The 25653-nt window shown below is 42.6% G+C and overlaps 1 protein-coding gene and 1 long non-coding RNA gene across 2 annotated transcripts in view; both read left to right on the top strand.

Moving 5' to 3' along the window:
- The window catches only part of LOC121696340, a 15239-nt gene extending 13029 nt beyond the window's left edge, over positions 1-2210 (top strand). The window contains exon 2 of the long non-coding RNA XR_006026293.1: positions 1327-2210. This is a non-coding gene — a long non-coding RNA (uncharacterized LOC121696340). The remainder of the gene's footprint in view (positions 1-1326) is intronic.
- An 18147-nt stretch (positions 2211-20357) lies between these two features.
- il11b (interleukin 11b) lies at positions 20358-24732 on the top strand. The gene is made up of 5 exons (XM_042077794.1): positions 20358-20421; positions 22074-22219; positions 22597-22686; positions 23001-23150; positions 24296-24732. Exons 1-5 carry the CDS (start codon positions 20415-20417, stop codon positions 24461-24463), a joined length of 561 nt encoding a protein of 186 aa, XP_041933728.1. The 5' UTR covers positions 20358-20414; the 3' UTR covers positions 24464-24732.
- Positions 24733-25653: the final 921 nt, after the last annotated feature.

The raw sequence follows: 25653 nt of genomic DNA, 5'->3' as shown, positions 1-25653 counted from the left end.
GTCTGTGTGTGTGTGCATGTGTGTGTATGTGTGTGCGTGTGTGCATGTGTGTGTGTGTTTGGTTGGGGGTGTTGAAAAGGGGTTGCAAGGCGATCATTTTATTGTACGCATAGACGAAAAAAGAGAGAGCTGCCTCGGCCGTCTCTGCCAGCTCTCTCTCTCTCTCTCTCTCTGCCTCTCCCGCTCTCTCTCTCTCTCTCTCTCTTTCTTTTGTCCTTTATTTCTTCTTCTCCTCCTCTTCGCTCCTGCACACTTCCTTCTCCCTGCCAGCTCTCCTGCATGCCTCTTGCAACAGAGCGCCACAGCAGAGCTGAAACTGGGACAGGGGAGAGATCCCTGACCAGAGAGACAAAGAGGATAGAGAGAGAGAGGGAGAGGGAGAGAGAGAGAGGGAGAGGGAAACAGAGAGAGGGAGAGAGGGAGAAAACGGGAGAGAGAGAGAGAGAGAAAAAGGGAAGAGGGAGATAGAGTCTAGTTTCCCCTCGCCGGGCTGCGAGCAGTGCTCAGCTCTTTTGTGTGCTGGTGCGGGTAACGTTAGCGTGCGTTAGCATCTGTGTTAGCATGTGCTCTCCTCGTTCACACCTGTGTGGCCGATTTTCATTTTTTTTCACCCAAAGCAGCACAGCGGCAGCGGCGCACATGCATGTTCCATCACTCCGAGGCGCACGCCGTCAAGTTTCGCCTCATCATTTAAGAGGACAAGTTTTCCGTTTCTGTTTTTTTTCCCCCTCCCAGACTCGGCTTCAGCCTCTGACTCGGCTCAGAGGAGCGGCAAGTGGAGACTTTGTGGGTGCATCGTATGCTAGCCTCTTAAATGGGTCTGTGTTGGGTGTTTATGTAATAAGCACGACTTTGACTTTACAGCGTTCCCCAACGCAACTTGCGCTGCGCAAAAAGGGAAGGAACAACAAAGAAGAAAATGGTAAAGCAAGCGTCTGACACTTTGTCTGAATCGGTTGTATGTTTGGGTTGTGTACCTTATGCAATTGTACGATTCTGTGATGACATTGGGCGTCTATGGACCTACTTGCAGTCCTTTTGAAGGTAAAGGGGACACGGTGTGTGGTATGGGTTTTAAACGGTCCTTTTGCTCACCCAGACTAGAGTTCAGGCAGTTCAGGGTGTCTGTCAGCTGTGCTCTTTGTCTGCCACTAGGGGGCATTCTCACACAAATCCTTTACCCCCTCTTTTTCCTATTGTAGAGCCAAAGCCAAGTCTCCAGCGTCTGCACTAGGTACAATGGGTGTGAGACGGTGCAGTGCAGTTCGTGTGGATTCTTGTTGGAGCGAATTATCTTTTTAACACACATTTGTCTTCTCCCTACAGATGCAGGGTTCGACCCGGTCGGACAGCAGCCATTTTGAAACAGCCAGCCATTTTGGAACTCCTTGGGTTTGAGGTGCGGGACACTCCTCTTTTTCGACGAGGGACATGGTAAGAGGAAATCAGATGTGGGGCGTCTCGATCTGAATCGTCAGACTTCCCAGTAGTCACCTCTAGCAATGTGATTGTCCAATTGTCTTGTGTAAACTAAGTGAATCAACGCATCATTTGTGAATATTGAGATATAAATATCACTGTGTACTGCAACATGTGATAGCAAATACTAAAAGATCACATGAATGATTCTAATGCAATCTTCCGACCGTTCTACTGAATGAAATGTGAGTAGAACTACAACTTCCAGCATGCCTCTTTGTCCCTGAGACCCTTAACCTGTGATGTCATGTAAGGTCACAGGTGAGGTCCTTGGGAACAAGGCCACATGCATTTTGGCAGCAACCTTCAGAGATGAAGGACAAATAAAAGTCTCTGTCTAATACCCATGTGGCTGCAGCACATCTGATGTAGATGAGCACCCTAGTTAGAGTATACTGGACCTCACAAGTGTCCCACATAAGGGGTCATCATTGGGGACAGGCCCTATCGTCCGGCCTCAGGCCGTGACCAAAGAGAGGACGGTCTAAGGTCGCGACCCCTTCCTCTTGTGAGAATTCAGATGCATCTTAGTCAGGCTATATAGCCAGTGCTATAGACATGCTGTGAGAGAGAGAGTTATGAAATCTGCAGGAAGATTTGTGTTGGAGTACATGTGTTCTGTGTTAATGTTTTATATTTTATGTTTCCCTCAATTCATCATAGTGAATTTATCAAATTTAGTGGAATTATATGTGTCAAACAAAAAATAAAAGGCTTTTTCATTCTTCAAAGTTCATGGTGGAGTTGTTTTCATGTAATTCTATCAATCTATCTGATTTATTATATATTCATGTAATTATCCATTTATCTATCTACCAGACTAACAGACTTAGGTAGGTGTGTGTGTAGTGTGTGTGTCTGTGTGTTTGTGTGTGTGTGTCTGTGTGTGTGTGTGTGTGTGTGTGTCTGTGTGTGTGTGACAACATTAGTATCCCACTCATTCCCTGTTGCCCAAAAACACATTAGCCGTCTGTGTCGGGAGCCAGTCTGGTAACCATGGCAAAGGGCTGGGGGGCAGCAGAAGGGGGTGGGGGTGGGGGCAACGGGTGCACCAGCGCGTCTCTTAGGTAATAAACTCAAACTCGCTGTCTGTGCTTCTGTCTGTCTGTTTCTTTCTCAGCGCCTCTCTCTCTCTTGGCCTTTTCTCCCCTCTCTGTCTCTCTCTCTTTCTTTTTTGTCTCCATCTCTCTTTCTCTCTCTCTCTCTCCTGCTCACACACACACAAACTCACAAACAGAAAAATTTGGCTTTCCCCCCGTCGCCCTTCTCTTTTTATATTGATTTCTCTTTCCATTCTCTCGTTCTTTCTCTCCCTCCACAAACCATAGAGAGATAAAGTCAGTATATTTTCCCCCATTCCCTTTCATCTCTCCTATCCTCTCTTTCTACCCTCCTTTCTCTCTCCTACTCTATTTCTCTCTCTCTATCATTCTCTCCTTCTTTCTCTCTCCACAAACCATAGAGAAAGTCAGTATACCCCCCCATTCCCTTGTCTTTCTTTCATCTCTATACCTTCTCTTTCTACCCTCCTTTCCCTCTTCTCTCTCTCTCTCTCTCTCTCTCTCTCTCCCTCTCTCCTCCACCTCCCCCTCTCTGCTGCAGTGAACTAAGGATAAAAGATTGAGACACAGATTGGATATGACAGTGAGGAGAGATGAGAGTGTAATAGATTTTCTGTTTCTCCGCCATCGCATCCCGCCGTAGAACAGAGGACAGAGGCGGGCCCCTTTTTTTCTTTCCTGCAGACATCACCTCACGGCAGAATCCGTTGTCTGGGTGTCTCAAACTCCTTATCACCAGGATCTGCTGAGAGCTGGAGCTCTGTACTCTGAACACCATTCCGTCACACACACACACACACACACACACACACACACACATATACACACGTATAGTGAACACTGTACCTGCGCAGTGTAATTTTCCATAACACCATATGTCAAGTCTCACTTAGCCAGCATTGAGAGCTATCAAATTAGTATTGAGTGGAGCTAGCTAGCTTCATAAAACTGTGTTCCTATTGTGGACTCATTTCATCTCACACTCAGGTTCCAGTTAAGGTTCTAGTTCTAGAACCACACAAACTCAGCAAATTGGGTCTAAGTGTAGTGTTTAATATCTCCAGTTGGTCAGGGTCATTACCAGAGTATGAAGGACGTAAGACTATGTGTGGTATGTTCTGCATATAAGTTGTTTCTCAACAGATGCAAACGGCACGTGTACAATATGTGGCTGTGTAATGTGCCACGCCATTTTATCTGTCATCTACAGCGATGTACAGAGTTTACATTCTCCTGTATGTTTATTTGGGAAAATGTTAATAAAACAGAATGGGGTTTAGACAATAAAGCACATGGTGAGTTAGCAGCAGCATGTTGGACCTTTGTGGAGCCAATCAGTGTGGTAAACCTTTACTGCGTCATGCCAGAGGTGTGGAGGTGATTAGCGCTGATTCTCTGTACAACCATATAAACTCTGCAACATATAAACTCTTATTCCTCCATGCACATTAGTTTTAGAAATGGATGCATGCAACCCAACACCTTTCTGCAACAATGATGTGGCTCCTCCGTTGTACTTTGCCGCCATCTTCTGGCTGCAGATGAAACAGCAGCTGAAACGGACTTCTACATGTCGCCTTCAGTGTCTACCAGACGACCAGAGAGTACATGGATGATATTTACATATATCCAGAACACAAAATCCAGGTATTGGACTGTGGTAAGCACAATGAAATAAACGTATGAGACAAACAAAACACAACAAATGAATAGTTTTAAGAGATAGGTAGGTTTAGGACATCAGTTGGATAGGGTTAGGATAGAAAATGCTGTATCATGTGGTAAAGAAGAACAATTGGTGTACATGTGCGGGAAATGTAGGTGAGGTTGTATGGGTCTTTTTTTAAAGAATATATTCTTGTTATTCATTCATTTTCTTTGCTTGTCATTTTGAAGTATTCTCAATTCATTAATTACAAGAGAAATTATAACAGAATTGAGTACAACCAGTAGATGGCAACAGTTCTACAGACACCAAACGTATGTTCTCGCAGCCACATCTTCTCTATTGTTCAGGGCTATTGTGTTCCATCCATATTTTTTTTGTTTTTCTTTGACAATTTCCTTTTTTCAATTATCCTTGTCAAACTCCACTACTTTCTGATCTCCAGCAATCTATTCAAGGTCTATAAAAGAGAGAAATTATAGTTTTTAATTTAGCCAATAATGTATCAGCCTCACAAAAGTATATCTATTTTAACAGACACATACCTGACTCATAACCTGTAGACACATAGTGGCTCATAGCTCAGTAGAGGAGGAGGATGTTACAGTAGGTCTACATTTCCATTTATTCATGGTTAACCACCTTTTCCAAGCTTACACTACAAAGGAGCTATGTGTTCACAAGTAGTCGTGTTCCCAGGGATTTGAGCTAATAACCCCATTAGCACACAGCACTACAGTATGACCTAAAGGAACACTTAATGTCACTCATGGATACACGTGTACTGATGTAAAAGAAACTGTGTTTGTTACATTCCACTTGATGTTGATGACCTACTGACTCATTGCTGTAAACATAAAGTGTGGTTGAGTGGGTTGCACACAGTCATTTGCTGCTGGTATGCAGGTAATGCTATTTGCAGAGCTGCATTCCTGATCAGCTATGATGTTAGAAGGCTTTTACAGAATCCCTGCTGATGAAATGAATCAGCCTGACGTAACCTCTATATACACACACATCTACTAAATGGAAAGGAAAGTGCAGAATCGTTGGTATTGAAACATTTTCTACACTTGTTTTAGAAATTACATATGATTTTAATACCACACACAGCAGGTCCATGAGAACAATTTGCAAACTGAACAAGAATGACAAGGATGTTTCCACTATTTGAAGGAGTGAGGAGACCTTCAGCAGGCCTTCATCCGCCAAAAATGAACTCGGAGAGGATGAATTTAGCCACCTAAACTTACAGTCTGTGACTGATGAAAGGATGTTGATATTTGAGCGTCATAGCCAGTTAAATTACGTCCTCCCTTCCATATTCCAGAAGCAATCTGTTGATTGGCTGAAATAGTTCACAACATTTTTTTTTTTTGACAAAAAGTTGTCACTAGTGGCAGCACCTGGTACCACATACGGGTCCGGTGTCCAGGTTCAAGTCTGATCTATATAAGTATACATACTCTTTTGATCCCGTGAGGGAAATTTGGTCTCTGCATTTATCCCAATCTGTGAACTAGTGAAACACACTCAGCACACAGTGAGGTGAAGCACACACTAATCCCAATGCAGTGAGCTGCCTGCTACAGCGGTGCTCGGGAGCAGTGAGGGGTTAGGTGCCTTGCTCAAGGGCACTTAGCCGTGGATGTGGGCATGGGAGAGCAGTGCTCAACCACTTCCCCCACCCACATTTTTCCTATGGTCGGGGATCGAACGGGCAACCCTTCGGTTATAAGCCTGAAGCCCTAACCAGTAGGCCACGGCTGCCACTAATAGATCTGAAGTCATTTCTCAATCCCACTATCCATCCCTCTCCTATTCACTTCCTGGTTACATACAGTACTCTCCACTGACCTATCAATAAAGGCCCAAATTAAGCCCATAAACAAATCTTTTAAAACAACAACAACAAAACACATTGTGAATGGCACCTTTAAGTGTTTGGGCTTTTCTTTCTCCAAAAACAGAAATTGGTCAGAGGATGGATTTAACACACTTAGGGGAATCAGGGGATTCGTTTACTGTAACCCTCATTCCCTTCACTCCCATTACATCCACTTTCAAAAATGAGATTCAAATCAACCCAAAATCTAAACAAGCTATGAAACCACATGCATCCCCCATTACAGACCACAAGCATTCCTCATCACAAGCCAACAAGAGCGGAAGAAAGACAGAGATTGTGTCCCGCCAGTATTGCCGTTGCCACGGTGATTACACATTTTAATGTAGTATTGCCGGGCAATACTAGTTTTCATACATGGCCTAAGAGAACTCTCAGTAGGATAAACATCACACACTGATTCTGTACCGCGCCAATAGCTGATCATCATGACTTGGTGAACAGTGTTTTTCCCGATGCATTCTACTGTCAGTGACTGACGAGAGAGAAGCGAGGTTCTGTGTTCCATTCATTCATTTTCATTGGGGGTGTGCCCTGCCGTGCTTCTGTCTGTTAAAGGTTGTATCAGCGATCGCAGGCCCAAAAAAGGCTCAAACATAAATGATCACATTCATCTAATCTTTCCTAATGATCCGCTAGCTGCCCGCCCCATAAGCAGGCCGTCAAAAAAACGTGTCACTGTAGGCAGCCTAGGCTCTGAGATCTGCACACAAAAACAATTGCTAACAACAAGTGTTGCCAACCACTCAAAGGCAAATAAAGTGTTCCAACCAATAACCATCGAGATGCGTGTTCAGGAGAGTTTCAATTGCACGAGAGGGAGGGAGGGAAAGGGAATAGCAAGCTCGCTCTCTGTTTTGTTTGAACATCAACAGAAGTGACGTTACCCCACCATCGCTGATACAACCTTTAATTTGCGGCACAATTGAAGGAACAGTTGTAGGCTATTATCGGACTGAAAGAAAAATAAACTAAAAGTTTCCCCGATCAAGATATAGCCTACTTCTTAATTTAGTGTCATCAAATATAGAGGCATACAATGAAATGGTAGCCCAGTGGAGTGTCCATTCAATGTGCGCATCTGCACAAGTGAAACTGAACCACTTGTGGGTAGGCTAGAAACAACTACTGTAGGCTATATTTAAACCACAAATTCGCCTTATTCAACTGCCAAAAAAAACTCACTGAAGAAGAACAGGCCAGTGAACCCTTCTTCTTTTTCGGTGAGCTTTTTTTTGTAAGACATCTTGCCAATCATGTGTTGTGAACTCCCTGCTGGAGCAAGATTGGTGTCGTGAAGCCTTGCGCACGCGCATTTCTGCTGAATAGGATGCCCGATGAGTGCCCAAAAAGTGTTGCTATTGGCCGCCGAGTGGAGGGACTTGCCTAAAAGGACTTTGGTTGTGTTTACAGTTCCGCAAAAAGAGTGCTGTGCAGTGGATTGTTAACCTGACTCTCGCCAGATGTATTTCGTTCCGCCTAGCTCCACTCATCCATCTGGAATTGATCCATTGGAGAGGTGTTTCAGAAGGCTGGGCCTTATCAAAAATTCTTGCATATGATTGGATAAGCCACTTGTCCGTCATCTATTGACGTGCTACTTCAACCACTCACATCGAAGCCAACCCGTGACCATGAACGGATAATGAACTTTTGGGCCCCTGGGCCCAGATGTATTACGTAAGGGCCCGCCATTAATTGTCGCATATGTGGGAGGGGGGGGGGTTTGGGGGTCCTCCCCCAGAATTTTTTTTATTTGTTTGATTTGATTTCCTGTATTCTGGTGCATTTTGGGGATGACCAATACTAAATTCAATCAGATTCATAGCCTCCATCCTGATTTGTTGATATTGAGGCAATGATTCCATGCAAAGGCTTAGGCTTCAGGGCCCCCTGGGCCTGGGCCCGGTAGGCCCGTGCAGTAATCCATCCCTGCCCATGACGCTGAGAACAGTCTCACAGTCGCTTCTACGCTACGTCACATCTACGTCACATCTCACATCCTGATTGGCTCTACCATAAAATCTGGTGCCAAAATCACTCTCAGTGGAGCTAGGCAGAACGAAATTCATCTGGCGAGAGTCAGGTTAGTGGATTGTACCTACAGTTGTGTGTGTATGTTACAAAATTGCTCACTCAGTGAGTGGTTTTGCTATAAGTATTAATAGTTTTAGAAATTGTGCTATAAGAATCACGGTTGTGTTTAAGCATTCAGAAAAAACTGTAAGTTGGCAACTGTAAGTTAGCCAACTAGCTCCGCTGGTGGGAAAACGCATGGGACTCATGAGTTGTAGCGTTATCCTATTGCGTGCAGAGGGAATTTGAAAGACAACCGATTATCCCGCCCCTTGAATGGTGAGTCCCCAGACCCTACATTTGGTTGTACTGTATGTTACTACTAAACCTGGGCTTTGTTTGGGTGTGCATTGGGCAAGACACAATATTTGGGTAGGCTTAGGCCGTAGCCCTTAGCCCTTAGCCTGGCTCCGCCCTCCTACATACTTCCACTCAATTTTCATTTCCCTCAGTACGTCGTCTGGGTCTGCGGTATATTCGCGGGTTTTCTCATGCAAAATTTTGCAAGTCAAATCAGCAAACAGAGGGAGTGGCTGAGAACGATGACGTTGAGGTCGTGCGCTAGTTTGAGCTAGACATGCGTCACAACCAAACGATAGCGATTGGTTATGGCAGATCCAGAGGGGTATTTCACAAAACCTAGATAAGGGATTAAGCTGGGACTTTTAGGTCATCATGGATGAATTTAGCCTTGATTTGGTTTCACAAAAGAGATGGCACATAAGTTACCATGGGGATTTATTCACTGCACCTAGCCTGGTCCCCACCAGGCTAACAGCCAAGCTAAGATAATTCTAATGGTAATTATGTCGTCTTATTGGTTCAGCTAGCTGTCATTCACATCAGACCTCCGTGCTAATTTTTAAGGAGCTTTATTCCATTTATAAAGTATTTGCTAAATGTATTTGCTTGCAAAACAAAACAGATTGTCTGCCTACTACCATATGGTTATTGTTTTAATTGTGATAGCCTTATAATTATTAACATAAGGCCTAGGTACTCATTGTTTGCTTATTTTATTGATAGACATTTGATGAATAGCCTACTGTAGTTGATTGGAAGTGGAGGGGCAAGTTTTCGAAGGTATTTTCAACTATAATATTAAGGTATATCATACTGTGTGCATCTTTGCAGTGGCAAGCACTTTCTTAATGATGTTGCGTGCCGAGACAAGCACTCACACGTGGGTGCATACGTAAATTTGCATTCAGTTGGTCTACCACGCCTACTTCTGCTGTTTTACAGAAATAGTCATGATTCCCCATTCCAAAAAGGATAACTTTACTTCATTGTTAGTCTATATCAAAAGCGGCTGTTCACTTTGTGTGAATGACGCTATTTTCAGCGTCTTTTTTATTCCAACCCTGGGCACTTTGGAGCAGAAACGAAAACGCACACACATCCTGAATTACTTACACTTGGCTTGACATAGTCGCTCCTACTCATCCTGGATTGGCATTAGTAAAACGAGTTGAGCTAGGATGAACAGACGACGCTATGTCAAACCTCGCTTTATCACTTATTACTTACCAGTGCCATACAGTTCTTAAGCAGAACGTGTGGGAATATTTCAGCCCCCCAGAACTAATACTTTTGTCTTCTTTGGGGAGGTGGAGTGCCTGTGAAAGTCATTTGGGTCCCATGGGAGGGTCTATGGTGTGAGTAACCAGTGGAGACGAGGGAAGAGGAGAGATGACCTCACTATATAAACATGAGGCACTTTCCGATGCTCTTATCCCCAACTGTCACTAAATATAGCACAGAGGTTAATTGAGCTATTCTTCTGCCAATTCCCATAGAGCGTCGGTCAGACATTTGGTGGTGAACTGGCCAAATTATAACTGGGAAGACCACCCAAACAACAAAAAATGTGGGGAAATTATTAATGTGTGGAAATCATGTTATGTTACGCAATGATTGTTTTGGAAGCCAAAGCTAATTCCACTGAAATACTCCAGGGGTTTATAATGGAACTGATTAAATCTCTCCCACACATCTGCACTACACTGTGATCATGTGTTACTACACTGTGATCATGTGTTTGTATGTGAGAGAGAGAGAGAGTGTGTGTGTGTGTGTGTGTGTGTTTGTGAGTGTGTGTGTGTGTGTGTGTGTGTGTGTGTGTGTGTGTGTGTGTGTGTGTGTGTGTGTAAGGAGTTTGCCTTCATCTACCCCTATGTATCTTTGTCTGTCTTTCTCTCCACATTCCTCACATTCCTTTCTTGAGAAACTGGGGATCAAACAGGAGGAGAAGCTGATGATGTGGCTTGGAAACCCCCCACACAGAGTTGAGTACCTGTGTGTGTGTGTGTCTGTGTGTGTGTCTGTGTGTGTGTGTCTGTGTGTGTGTTTGTGTATTAGGGGTGTGAATCGCTCATGTACTGTAAAAGATAATCCAATTCGCATGTAGATACATGGGCACAATTCGATACAAGAAAAGATGCATGTTCATAAAAATTATTCAGTACGATTCGATGCAATTCGAGGCAGTTAAAAAATGTAAACGTATCCTGAAAGAATGTTTATCATTTGCTCAAGGTGCACATCAATTTTACGTTATCAATTATCATGGTTATGGTTGTCAATTAGGCAAAAAAACAATGTGTGAATATGATTATCTAAACTGAGGTTTGTATCATATATTAAAATGAAAAAAATAATAGTGTAAATTTCAGTCAAATACAGCATAATTTTTTTTTTTTTTTTTTAACTTTATAGATTTATAAAGCTATGTGTATCTGATTCTTTTCACGGAGCTGTATCCTATTGTTGAGGTAAGACAATACAGAAATAAAATAAAACAGTGCTTAGGACAACCTTGGCCTTTTCTTATATAGCCTACAAGAATAAAATAGGCCTACATATCATTAAACTGTCTTGGCCTATTTACAGTAGACCTATATATGCAGAAACCTATAATGCCAACAGTCTGAGGGAATATGACAAAATAATGATAATTTGTGCATCGTTTTACCAGCAAGTGCAAAATAATTTTTCAACATTAAGGAAACCCCTTTATCAAACGTAAAGTAGGCCTATGGACCCTTTCAAGAGAGTTCCATTATCAGCATCATAGTTGGCCCCACAAGAGTTCCTTTTTAACATTCCATATGTTATCTTAATGCAGAGGAAGTAGATTGGGGCCCAAATAGAACGTTCAAGCATTGTTTTTGTTTTTATTGTTGAAAGGGTCTATTTGCCTTCCCAAACAGCAATGGTAGCCTGTAGAGTAGCCTGTTCTAAACCGAACGCTAGTATGAGAGAGAGGGAGCTCATGAATTCAGTAGTCTATTCACAGCCTATAGTTATAAGTGTTTAATTTTGCGCTAGATTTTGAAAAACAAAAGAGTAAAAACTGTCAAACAAATGACCGATGCAGAGTGATCAAGATATCTTCTTATAGCTTCAAGTGTGAGTTGTCATGTGATTACTGTAAGTTGCAGTAGATGTATGGGCAATGAATGTAGCCCAAAACGAACTGCATTAGCCTACCCACAAATCTGTGCCACGTGTAGCTGAAATCATGAACGGATTATGAACTTTCGGGCCCCTGGGCCCAGATCTATTAAGGGTCCCCCACTAATTGTCGCATATGTGTGTGTGTAGATCCAGAAATGTTTACATTTGTTTGATGTGATTTCCTGTATTCTGGTGCATTTGGGGGATGGCCAATACTTTAATGGGCCCGGTAGGCCCGTGCAGTAATCCATCCCTGGCTGAAATGCATTGTTTTGAAATCGAAAGTGGGATCAACACACTCTACAGCATTAGAATGTATTGCTGCTTGCAACGTAAACAAGAGTCTGAGCGAGCAAAAAAGTTTGTTAACCGATTCTTAACAATTAAATCGTATCTTACACGTTAAAAACCGATACCGATACGTATCGGCTAATCTTTACACCCCTAGTGTGTGTGTGTTGTGTTGTGGTGTTGTGTGTGTGTGTGTGTGTGTTGTGTTGCCTTGATCTACCCCTATGTAAGCGTATGCAAGTGCATGTCTGTATACATATTCTCATACACAGTACACAGTGGACTTGAATGCCAGTGCACTACCTAAATTCCTTAACAGATAAAAAAAAGATAAAACACGACTGCATTGGTAATTTTTTCTGTACAAATAAGTGAAAGTCCTGATTCTTCACCTTGTTTCACTTCACCAAATTAAACTGTTGCTTCACAGAGGCCTGTTTGTCATTACAGATATGTTTATTGAACAGGCTGCTCCTGGGCAGAACCCTTACTGTAAAACAGGATATGTTCACTCTCCACAACAATTCCAGAGAACCAGATCTCAGCAGAAACCCTCCTGCCCTGTATTTCACAGCATCATGATTTACTGCGTCAGAGATTCATAGAGAGAGAAAGAAAGGGTGTGAGAGAGAGAGAGAGGGTGAGAGAGAGAGAGAGAAAGAGAGGGTGAGAGAGAAAGAGTGAGAGAGAGAGAGAGAGGGTGAGCGGAAGGGAGAAAACCAGAAAGAGGAAATGAGCAAAAAGAGAAGTAGTGACCACATTAGAAAGTGATAAAAACACTGAGGGCAAGGGAGTTGATGCTTACGTACAGTACCTGCCAATCAGCATCCGTTTCAGGATGCTCGCTATCAGTACGGAACAATGACATCACCACCCCACTGAGGTGTCAGCATGGTGTCATCAAAGGGGACCCCGACAACAAAGCTCTTACACACACAGACAAACACAGACACACACACACACACACACACACACACACACACACAGACTCATCGATGCTCATCGCAGACTCTGTGATCACCCCGAAAATATGAGCAGGCCTTGAAAAGCGAGACAGGGAGAAGTGTGACTAACACTTCCTGTCTGGCTTCCTGCCTTTAGCCTGCATTCCAAGCGCAAGTTCTCTCCTGCTACTGCCGCTTAGCCGACGTCCCGCCAGCAACTCTCTTCACAGGTGAGGGGCCGAACCAAAACCGCACTCGCCGCTCAACAGCAATTACCGCCCATAAAAGGGGATAATTGTTCGCTGTAAGGATCTGAGCTCCATTGTCAAGCTGGATTTCACAACATTAAAGCGATCGTCTTGTAATTTGAACCGTAAATTGTTTGGCAGTTTTCCTGTGAAATTGACCATGCTTCCCCCACTTCAACTGCACATCCTCCGTGGCTGAGATGGAGTTGCACGATGTCTTGTTGTGCGGCGGCATGAGCTGTGTTGTGGGTGGAGCGGAGCGCCACGTGGGTGTGTTTGGCCAAGTCTTGCAAAAAACAAAGTCTAGGCCTTCTCAGAGTCACACAGATTGTTTTACGGAAGCAAAATATTTTACAAAGCCTGTCTATCAACAGCAATTTGCCTCATTAGAGGACAAATACAATACAGCACAGAATTAAAAATGATATTGTCAGTTGATGATGACAGAATTATCTTAAAGGAGAATTCCGGTGTGATATTGACCTAAAGTGTGTTGAAACATGATACCGAGTGTGAACGTATGTTTATAAATAATTCAGTGGAAATGTATGGATTCCAGTTTCTCCCAGTAGCAGCAACTGGAATCCATGCATTTCCACTGAATTATTTTTGGAATCTGATCCCTTATCATACCTGTTCATTCTTACTCGTCGCTCGACTTATTGTGACTAAATTCAAGATGGCTGCAAACGCTAAACTTCGTGAAGATACTGTCTGTATAAATCGTCTTGTAAGTAAACTACCAGTGCTTTTTCAAAGTTCTCAATGTCTCGTTTTAAATGTCAGGGCCCTCGGAAGTCTACCAATGAAGTGTGGAGATACATTGACCCTCGTAAATGGTGTAAAACAGTGCTTTATTTGCATGGCTAGCCCTATGCCGAAGCACCACCATTGAAAAAGCTGTTGGTAGCATCGGCTAACTAGCACCAGATTTTGGAGTGCAGGGGACAAGCCGAGATGGGCTATGAGACATACGTTCACACTCGGTATCATGTTTCAACACACTTTAGGTCAATATCACACCGGAATTCTCTTTTAATGTTAGACTTTTGGGCATCAGATGGGCCAACACATGAAACAAAATGTGTATCATGTGCTATATATTTGAACTGGCCTTCATAGTGTAACGGAGGCGAACTGAGCTAGCGTGCTAGTTGCCCGTGTAAATCCTCACAGCCCTAACCTAAAGAACGCTTCTAACCGCTGAGTTGGGAGCCTGGGCTTTTAGCTCAGTGGTTAGAGCGTTCGACTCCCATGCCGGTGTGTGTCAAGGTGGCGGGTTCGAGGGCCGTGAGCGGCGGACGAATTACGACCTCTGTTACAATTGCAATGCCTATCTGCCTAATGCATTAATGTGTCCTCGCCTTTACGAGATATAGGAAATAAAGGACATTTTTAACTGTGTTCAAAAAATGTCAGCGTCCCTGTTTAAACTTCACAGCATTTACTTGAAACAACAACTAAAAATAAAAACATTAAATGTGAGCTCCTTGGTGTGCAGTTCATCTCTTATCTCTTGTATTCTGTGTGCTTTAGATCCTGCACCCATCCAAATTGGCTTTTGGGATGTATGTGGCCTCTCACTATTCCTCTATCTTGTTGACATAATATCACATTAACATCCTCCTTGTTCATCTCATGCACCTTCCTGAGGACCTGGGCAGACATGCTCTATCTTAAAAAGGCTTGATATCAAATGTTATTTAAATGAGGTGATCTTTGACGTCAAGAAAAGTTGGAATGATTTGATGACACAAAAGGAAACTTGAGTTAAAATGTATTTATTCACCTGACATGTTCTAACTGGAGAGTAAAAACAACCCTACCCTCACATGGCATCTTGCACCTCTCTCTGCAGTGCCCTGAAGAAGGCACAAACCACATGCCAACATGAGTCTTTACTGACTGTCTAGCTAGAACAAGTTAGTAGAGTAAAGACGTGTTTGCTGTAACTCAAGGAGTGCCATGGATTGGTGAATTTACTTCCACAGACACCTTTACAGTATATTGCAGAGAAATGTCCCTGCCTCTCCGTCTCTGCGTCCCTGCCTCTGTGATGACCGAGAAGACTCTCATGTGATCATACACAGAGCCAATCTCAGGAAGTGCCATTGTTGAATAAAAAACATGGTCACGGACACAAGGGTCTTCCTCCCTTTGTCATTTATATCACCATGCACCAAGAGGCCCAGCCCAGGCATGTCCCAGCCCAGGTTACTAATGGCACCAATGAACCAGTGTTCACATACAGTATGGTGTGTGTGTGTGTGTGTGTGTGTGTGAGAGAGAGAGAGAGAGAGAGAGAGAGAGAGAGAGAGAGAGAGAGAGTGAGCAAGAGGCATTAAAACATTAAGGTTCTTCAGGAACTTTCAAGAAAGGAGTCGCTCCCTTTGAACCACATCCGTAATTTTATTTTTAGCCATTCGTGTTCTCTAGAATGTTCTTCCTTGTTGGGATTAATCGTGTGTACAGAAAGAGCAATCTGAACGCTTCGGCTCGTTCGCCCCCACAGCTTTAACCCGCGCGCCAGCGATGCTCTCCAACGGCAAACGTTACCTTCATCACTGAACTTGTTATTGACGTGGGCTTTTTTTGGGGCGAGACGCATGACGTTGAATGGCGGGAGTTGACTCTGAATTATGCTGTAAATTAGGCTATTTAAACTGTACACCGAAACAGATCATAAGCAAACCAATCATAGGATGTGTGTGTGTGTGTGTGTGTGTGTGTGAGTGACAAATCATTAATTAACGGTGTCTGTATCTGACAGAGCTCATGTTTTGACACACCTGTTGTGAGACCGAGTCCTACTGTGGTAAAAGAAATGCATTTAAGTTAATAGGGGTGGTATGCTCTCTCTTCAAGACCTATGAACTGGCGTGGGTAAAATGTGCAAAAAACCCACACAGTCTGACTTACGCCTTACGCTTTTTTACGAGATACTCTTTTTAGACCCATTTCAACTCAGCAAAGCATGGCTGTGTTGCTGATGTGAGATTTCCGTTTAACGTGATTTCGCCACCGCTTCCACCACAGGCATGACCGATATTATACCCACAGATAAGCCCCTGGTGAGAGCGAGATTGGAATTCAGTTGTCCGCACAGTTGGATGCATGGCATCAGACAGACAGACCCGCAGTCATCGCGCGCGCAGGCTTCCTGAAGAGGAGAGGCTCCTGCTGTTGACCTCCCGCGAACGGGGTGAACAATAACGGTCGAGTGGAAATATCAGAGGGATGTGTCAGAATAGGCCTCGCGCCTGTTGCGGGGGCGTACGCGCCTGTGGAGCAGGCGGGGGCAAATGGCGAAGACAAGAACTGTGTGTATTTCCGGGGGTAGGCTAATAACCAAACACTAGTTTATGGTTGGATGTCACTCAGGGGCGCCTGCAGGAATTAATGCTATGGTACGCACACCCATCACAAACAAAATCACGCGTGGATAATATTTGTCCGTTTCCCCGGTTTTAGCCCCGTGCATCCACATGCAATAATACAACAACAACGTCTACAATGACCTATTCATTTGGACAACTTGATACAGCCCTATACAGGCTAAAGGTACCTTGTTTTGTTCTAGCGTACCGTGACGTCTGGCTTTAAACAATGCAGTCTAACGTTCTGACAAGCACACCAATTGCCTACCTTGTTTTTGCCCATCTGGAATAACTCCTTTAGCTTTGCTGACTCCATACTTTCTGTTTTCGTTATTTAAACTTATGATATGCATGATAAGTATTGAGTTAGTGAATTAGCTCAACATTGTGTGCTGATAACCATATATAGATAGCCGAGTAAAAGAAAATAACAAGTAGCCTAGTTGCATGCCTGCATGCTTATTCTGTCTCCTGCTCGTAAAATGTGTGCGCGTTAATTTTGATAACGTGTTCACTAAGTTATGTAATAGAAAATTGTAAATAGCCTGATGGCATGCAGCTAATGGGATACTGTGCATAGTTGGGAAGTTATGGTGGGCCAATTTGGTGTGAATACACATTACACACACACAAGGGACATTTTCTCTCGTTTTTGAGTAGCCTGATGGTACGCACAGTGCGTACGGACGTACACCAGCAGGCGCGCCCTTTGTCAGGTAACCAACAACCAATTATTTTCCTGCTGGTGGTGATGCAGAACGCAACAGGACTTAATTAGCCTACCACTTTAGGAAATTTACCAGTGTAATATTTAGGGTCATTGGACCTTTGGTATGTAATTTTCCTAATGATCTGAATGATGGGTCACTTCTTTTGTGGCATACTCTTTACAAGTTTAGACTATGAATGTGTTTAAAATGCTAATGTAAAGGCCTGCTAAAGAGTTATTTTTACCTTAAAATTGTTTCAAAGATCATTTTGACGGTACATAAACTGTAATGGCAATGACACTTATATGCCACAATCTCAGCTTCTAGTATAGGCAAGACTAAGCATCTTGTTTTCATTTGTTTTAATGTAATTATTTTAATTGTTAATGTGTTTATTATGTCTCTGTCTGTCATAACATTAACGTCATATTGTTCAATCACATTGTTATCATTAGGGCTACTGTGTGATGTCATGTGTGTTTTATGTTGGCCTATCACCATGCTGATTGCCTAGTTAGGCTATGGGTAGGGGAGAACGGGATAAATTAAGCATAGGAGCCACCCCTTTTTTTCCTAGGAAACCGTAAACAATTTTTATCATGTGACAGCATTTTAATGGAGAGGGAATCATTCCTTACAATCTGTGGAAGGTGCAGCACATGGCAAATATGTTTTTTTTTTTTTTTTATAAAATAAATAAATATGTGTAAAAATATGTTTTTTTACTCTCCAAGTGGATTCCATTCATGAGTTAGGGTGATTTAGAGAAAACGTGAATAGAACAACATTCAAATGCATTACACCTCAATTGGTGCCCTTTTAAGCTATGATGTGAGGGCTAAACAAAATCATGAATGTTACCATAGCTTGTTGGGAGAAGCATTTTCTTTCAAAATGGTGGTTGTGGGGTAAGATGAGCCACGAGGGCTGAGGTAAGTTGAGCCAGCTAACTAGTACTTGTATTGCATCTGTAAGATTAAGTTTGCCTTGATTTTGTGACCTCATTCTATATGGTTCCTTAGAGCTAAGAGCTAAAGACACTAAACAGCAAATTAATCTGACTTATTTAGGCTAAGTCAATTAAATGGGCGAATTCAAACATAAACAGGTGACAAAAATTAGAAATCTAGACGCACCCTAGCGGCGGCAAATTAATTTGCTCAGCCTGTACGTCTAGTATCAAACCATAGGGATTTCTATTGGCTGACGCTGTGGACGTCATCCAATCACAGCGCTCTATTTTGTTAGAGAGTCGGCTATGGCGAACGAAGAGCGGTTGTTTGAATCGGCGTTGGGGTCAACTTTGGAGGAGTTAGACTTGTGCCTTTCTTTGAAAGTTGAGCAACACAATGCACTTAAGTCATTCCTTTCGAAGAAGGATGTATTTGCCGTTTTGCCGACCGGATACGGATATGGTCGTAGCGCTGGCCTATTGCATGCCTAGGCAGTTTGAAAGACAATTCTCTGCCCGCCCCTTGGATTAAGCGAGGTGAATGGTTCGATTCCAGACTATACATTTCAATGGTATAGGATGGCCCGCCAGGCTAGACAAAAATGTTTATAACCCTAAATCTGTCTTGGCAAATTTTTAGTTAAATGTTGGTGTTTGCCACTGTTTGTAGAAATTAAATGACTGTTTTAAGAAAATAAAAATGTTTTACCTGAAATCTTTGTTTTGGACCAACCTATCCCACACCTAGGCTCATCTTACCCCACATATGGGGGGGGGGGGTACTTTTTTGCAGAGAGCACATATATTTACCCTTATAAGTTATCAAAGAGTTGTTGGTTATAGAAGTTGTAGAACACTTCGATTTTTTGTTTGGTGTGAAGGTTACAAAATAAAATCTCTTTGAGACATTAGAATGATGAAGAATGTATTCTCCCATACGCTGGCATCTTTCGCTGCTCAGTCTGGCATGCTGTTTGTGCGTGGAGCATTTTGAGGTGCACTCTGTTGCATGAAAAATCCACTAAATAAATAAACATTTACCTACTTACTTACTTACTAAGCACGTTGCTGTGCCGGGGTGGATTACTCAGTTCATGCTCGTAAGTTAGTATTTTATACTATACAATATATGTAGTTTTAACAAATAAATTTGATTATAATCACATGTTATTGTTGTAAATATAAAAAAATATTCTGTTTAATAGTTTACAAAAGTTCACTGTGAGTTAAACAAAAAATATATGTTTTTGGGTTTACAATACTTTTCTGTAGGGATTTCACATAGTTTTTATGTACATTTCACGGTCATTTTTTACAGTGTACTCAGCGGTTTATCCGGTAGGTTAGCTAATGCTATGCTTACTGGCTTCGGCGGCTAGCATGCTAGTTAGTCTACCCGAGTGGCAAATAGACTAATTGAGTGGCAGCATTCCATTGGATTGGATCCAATTACATTACAGCTGCTAGACTGTAGAGTACAAATAAATAGGCTACTTACAGGAATTCGGAGCTCTCTTCCTACAGACTGCTATCCGTTCATTCCCTCTATATTGTATCCGTGTTATGTAAATAGTTTGTTACACACATTTATTATATTAACGAGTTTATTTAACCTCTCAACTCTAGGGGGACCCCGAGAGCAAATCTTTTATAGTGCTACTTTAAGAGTTGTGGTTACAGTTCATGAATCATGTGTATCATATGTATACTGTATAGAGAACGCAATAGGGGGCAAGTGTGAATAGAGTTGAAATTACATCATGGCATTTGATGAATTCCTGTGAACGGTCAAAGGAGATTTAAGAATTGCATGTGATGACATCATTCAGGCATACTGTACTCTCACCACACACATACACTGACCACACACAGACACACACACACACACACACACACACACACAGGCGCTCTCTCTCTCTCACAAACACACACATACACACACACACAAAGGCTCACACACAGGCACACACACAGACAGACAGACACACACACACACACACTTACAAAAATAAACAGAAAAAGGGAAACTACTGCTGAGGTCCTAAGAAGAGGGGTTGGGTGGGAGGTGGGGTGGGGGCATGGGGGCGTTAGCGTTTGTCAATGAAGAGGATGACTCAGGCACTGGATGTGTCATACACATTCTATAAAGGGGGAAGTTCACAGAACAGACTAAACATTTGCACAGTGAGTGATAGCTCAGCACAGAGCTCACTTTGTTTACTAGCGCCCTGGAATTGGACAGAAGATGAAATGTAAGTGTTTTCTAGTGATATCATGGGGTGACATTATTTATTTGTGGTTATTGAGGGGAGGGGCGGGGGTATCCCTGGGAAGGTCAGGATAGGTCATGAGGATGACTGTTGATATCTCAAAGTCTGAGTGGCTCTGTGATAATTATAATACAGAGACACCAGTGGACCTCTAGCACAGGGAGATGAAGCTGGCACTAATGAATTGGCTTGAATGATTGAATGTGTAGGATTCTGGAGTTTTGGGAATATGCTTCTGCTTCTGACCAACACAAAAAGTTGAATTTATATTTATTTATTGTGTTGTGTGACTGACCTGGTCCAGTGTACAAATTGTACCTTTTCTTATATTTATTTTAAGTGTAGAAGTGGACACACATATGAGGATGACGTTGTGTTTCTCTGTGCCTTGGTGTTGTTTCATTGGTCAGTTGGTTGCTTTTCAGTGCCTTTAAAGAAAATCTGAATTAATTTGCTGTGTGCAGAGGGAAAAAGTAGTCAGTGCATGCTGTGTTTCACTGAATGTACCTCACCAACTGAAAGAATGAGAGAAAAAGAGAGAGTTTCACATGGTTGGCTCTAGCTGGAATTAGAGTGGAAATCTAATTACCACATGCACCAGCAATCAGCATCACTGAAGAAGGACTTTCAGATTATAAGCACTTCCTCTGTGGTAACGAGCCATAGATAAACTTCCGAGTTACGTCTAAATCTCGGACACAAATTGTGGCTTTAGTGCAGTGAATGTGTCTCATTTTTACTGCATGCTAAACAAACTGAGTCAAATTGAAACTGAGTTAGTGGGTCATTTCAACTGTAATATCTGCCATGAATTCTGTGATGTGGAATAAAGGGACTACAGTTTCTGTAACTCTTTCTCAGTGCGCTCACAATGACGTCAATGCCTTATGGGTGTACAATTTGAAAATTGCTGAGTCGCATCCTAACTGGCCAGACAGGGGAATCACATTTGCTACTCACACTGCTCAGTCAGTTCCTTGGCAGTGCAGTGCTATTTGCTGGTACTGCACGTTTCTGGCCAACATGTTGGGACTTGTTCCGGCCCCCACTGCCAGAGGATTCTATTTCCTTTTCCCTGGACTTTCCTTATCTACGGAGTCACCGGGCTGGTCTGGGAGGTCATGGGTTCAAGTCCCCAGGGGGGTCCACATTGTTTCTCTTTGCATTAGATGAAAGGAAATACAAAATGATGTTCGGTGAGTGAGTGTAGACTCTCTGCATCCACGACTGTGGAGTTGAGGGGTGATATCTCCTGAGCTAACATGGAGTCAAACAGTTAGGACCCCTTTGTCAAAGAAATAGTTTTTATTTACTAATTGCATAAATATTACATTTGGCAGTGGTATGCTCTGTTCTGGGAGCCCCCTGCCCTTCCATGTGTGATCTTGGCATTTATGGTGTGCTTCTCATTGTCACAAACAAAAATTACCCCGGGCAGGCCCGAGGGCACAAGCGCACAGACAGCTGGGAGAGTGCTGTGTCACGGTGGGGTTTCCATGCTGGAGAGAGAGACAAAGAGGGAGGGAGATGGATAGAGAGAGGAAGAGAGAAGAGAGAGAGACAGAGACAGGGAGAGAGAGAGAAAGAGAAAACAGCATTTATAATGTTTCTTATCCTTTTTATCTTGCTGACAGTGCTGCTGAGCTCCAATGTTTCTCTCGGCGTCTGCCTGCTGCTGGTCCTCCTGGTGCCTGTGCTGACCCATTCTCCCCGTCGGGAGAAGCTCAACAGACTGTGGAAGCAGATGAATCTCCTGAAGGTCATCGCTCGTGGACCATTTGTAAGTTTCATTACATTGTAGGACTGCCAATTAGAGTTAATGCGTTACTTGGCTTATCTAGCACGTGGAGAAAGATGACAAACTTAACATCTGATCCTATTAGGGGTTTTTAATTTGGGCTTGAATGTGGGGTGGATGATATCTTCAGGGTGCATTTGTAGGCCTCTGAATTCTGATTGTTTTTATTGTAGTAGCATGTACCATTATTTAAAGTTTGGTTTCTGTGCCCTGTGGAGAGTTGGTGTTTTTTTTAGGAAGGAAGCTGAGTTGTCAGACTTCCTGGGTCACAGTCAGAAGCTGTGGTGGGGATGTGATTGATCTGGCTCAGACTAATTGCTAACAAAGTGCCTATCTGTCTTTTTGCCTTCTTTCTCCAGAGCACCAATGACCTGGAGGCCGACTACCAGCACAACCTTACTGCCCTACCACGTATAACTTCACGAGCGCGTGACTTCAGGAATTTACAGGTACAGGACCTCAGCTCTAAAGTCGTTGGGGGTACTTTGGTGTTTGGGTCTCCCCCTTCACTCACTCAGTGTTTTTTATACTCATGCCTCTCAAATTCAAAATGCTTTACTGGCATGACAAGGTCACTCATATTGATATGCCGTTATTAAACAATACAATGAATCTGAGCAGAAACGCATACATCTTTCTCTCTGTATCTCTCTCTCTTGCCTTGAAGGTGTTTGTACAAATTCAGGTTGTCCATTTTTATACAATATACAGTTGAATTGAAAGTGAATTCTCATCTCTCTCTCTCTCCTCTCTCTCTCTCCAGTTGAACACCACCCTTTTGCAGCTTCACTCTGGCCTGCAGTCTTTCCAGTTTCACTTTGACTGGCTGCGGCAGGTCCATCTGAACAGGTCCATGAATGTCCCCCCTATGACTCAGCGCATCATGGACCATCTGCAGCTGCTACAGAAACAGGTGAGAGCCTATGCCCGAACAGGCCACAGATAGTGGGATTGGTGTTGGGGGGTAGAACTGACAAGTAGTTTAGACCAGCTTCCTAATAATTAGACAGCTGGTAAAAATGATTCTAAAAGTCTAAATAAGTCTGAGTCAGTGTTATGTCATGTCCATATTAGACTTTGTTTTGTTTGGTCCACTGCTTTTCGAAAACGTGTTGATAGTGAAAAGAACTACTATTATGTGCTACATGTATTTCCACGAGTACTGGAGTTCTACTTAGTTTAACATTGACCTGCAAGTTTGTTTCATGCAAATACATCTGACCAAAAGCTCATGGTCACTGCCGGCTACCCACTCGTACTAAAACAAACAGGAAACAGGAGTTATTGTCGTTTGTGCCCATATCTGTTCAAAGTGATTTTACACACACACAAAGTTTTTGTGTGTGTGTGTAAGACTCAAGGTACTCATTTGTGTGACTGCTTTGTCATTTCTGCCATGTTGGAAACATCCTCATCACTCTTACAAAGACTTCATATCAGACATTAGCTTGCCTTGCTCTTGTCCTGAGGGAATGTCAGACATTACCTACCCCTATAGGTATGGATTTGTTGTCTGAGCATATCTGAAGCCAGATCTTGGAGTGAGTGAGGGAGGGAGTGAGGGAAAGAGGGAGGGAGAGAGAGAGGGAAAAAGAGGATGGGCGTTGTCTGTGCTGGTGTCTCATGCTTGGACACAGCATTCTGTGGCTACATGGCTTCATTGTAAGCTGATTTCCAGTGAAGACAAAGGGAAAAGCCCTTTTTATGCCTGCTTGCACACACACACAACAAGAAAAAGGTTAACGTGTACAGCACTGCAGTAAATGCTTGCTTTTATTCCAGTCACAATTATGCTTTCTTTCGCATCAAGTGCTTTCACAGAATTAGTTCGCTGGAGGCAAAATGGAACAATATGTCAGATATTCATGTTGATTATTTGTGTTTGTGTGTTCAATTTTTTAAAAAAGTTTTACAAGTTTAAAAGGTTCTCTTGTCACCAGCTTTTTAAACTTTGTTTAACACACAATTCCTAGATTACCTATTCAGTAATGGTTACAGTGACTTTATGCATTAATTTATTTACTTACTTAATGATTATTTATTCTTTATTTCTCTCAGATGGAGAATCTTCCTTCAAACCCAGTTCCACGGGTACCACCACAGCTGCCACGGTTGACCAGCAACTGGGACATCCACACCGCGTCCGTCGTGGTCCATCAGCATTTACAAAGCTTTTGCAAATGGTCAGTCTTGGCCCTTCACAACCTGATGCGAAAAGCCCTATAGCCCTCCAAACCCAGAACATTCTACTGCCCCTCAACCACTCTTTATCCCCAACTTGCTGGATTCTTTGACCACCTGTGCCCATCCCATCCACCAGCTGATGCAACTTTCGGCAGCTTCTATTTCTTCTGAACATTCCTCTGGCAAACCACAATATTATTTAATATTTATGTTTATGCTATGGCCTTCTTTTAAAGTAATGTGAAGAAATGTATTTACATATTTAAGATGATAACTTAATATTTAATTATTTAATTGAACTTGTTTACATGACATGGTTAAGCTTCAACCATGTGACTGTTGGCTTCCACTGAAGTCGCTACTTACAGCGTACATGAAATGACCCCAAGCATTTGGATTTACAGTCACTATATATATATATGTACAACATGCACAGTATTAACCTGTGGTAATGGCTTAAAGGCATACAGTGCTAAAGATCAAACTTGACTTTTGAATGGATACTAAACATGGAGAATCTGAGATTGGCAACAGACTTCTGAACGTTATATATTGTTCAAAGGGGCATCTCTGTAGCAGAAGACAGGAAGTATCTATGACAGGCTCCGACCAGTAGGTGGAGTCAGGCTATTAAGGAGTGGACATAATGGATTTGCCAGTATTAGAGCGCTCTAGTCCTGAGGCTAGTCATTCCTTTTCCAATACAGAAAAGGTGCTTTAAACATAGTGCATATTGACCCAAGTATTTATATATGAGAATGTCTCCTAATGATGTGGAATGTGTGGAGGCTTTGTCAAGTAAAGTATTACTTACCGACACAATGCAATTTTTGTCAACATGCATAATATATGAGATACCACTTAAAAAGCTCATTTCGTCTTAAACATGTTTTTCAAATGAGAATTTTTGTTATGAGTTTTGCCCCTCAGACGTAAGCACTGTGATTCAAAATTGTACGAAATGCAGGTTATCAGCAAAGTTATCATTTTTGCTTTGAAACCTGTTGGACACTAGATAGGCTACACATTCTTGACAGAAATATTGTTGACAGCACTGGTACACCCTGATCAGTAGAACTACTACTGTGGTGTTGTTCAGCTACACAGTGTTTTACACTGACATACCACCAGACATTATGAGGTACTTAGTTTAGTGAAGCAAGCTTCACGTCGTCGATGCACTTAATACTTAATGTAAACCCATCAAAGTACACTTAATGCAATTTCCTATG

Source organism: Alosa sapidissima, chromosome 21 (genome assembly GCF_018492685.1).
Source record: "Alosa sapidissima isolate fAloSap1 chromosome 21, fAloSap1.pri, whole genome shotgun sequence".
NCBI lineage: Eukaryota > Metazoa > Chordata > Actinopteri > Clupeiformes > Clupeidae > Alosa > Alosa sapidissima.
Note: the sequence above shows the minus strand (reverse complement) of the source record. Positions and strands in the feature narration are given on the sequence as shown.

Excerpts from the sequence above, each read along its gene's own strand:
- il11b (XM_042077794.1), top strand. Across the intron at positions 22,687-23,000 it reads GTGACTTCAGGAATTTACAG|TTGAACACCACCCTTTTGCA; the intron begins GTACAGGACCTC and ends CTCTCTCTCCAG. Across the intron at positions 23,151-24,295 it reads TGCAGCTGCTACAGAAACAG|ATGGAGAATCTTCCTTCAAA; the intron begins GTGAGAGCCTAT and ends TATTTCTCTCAG.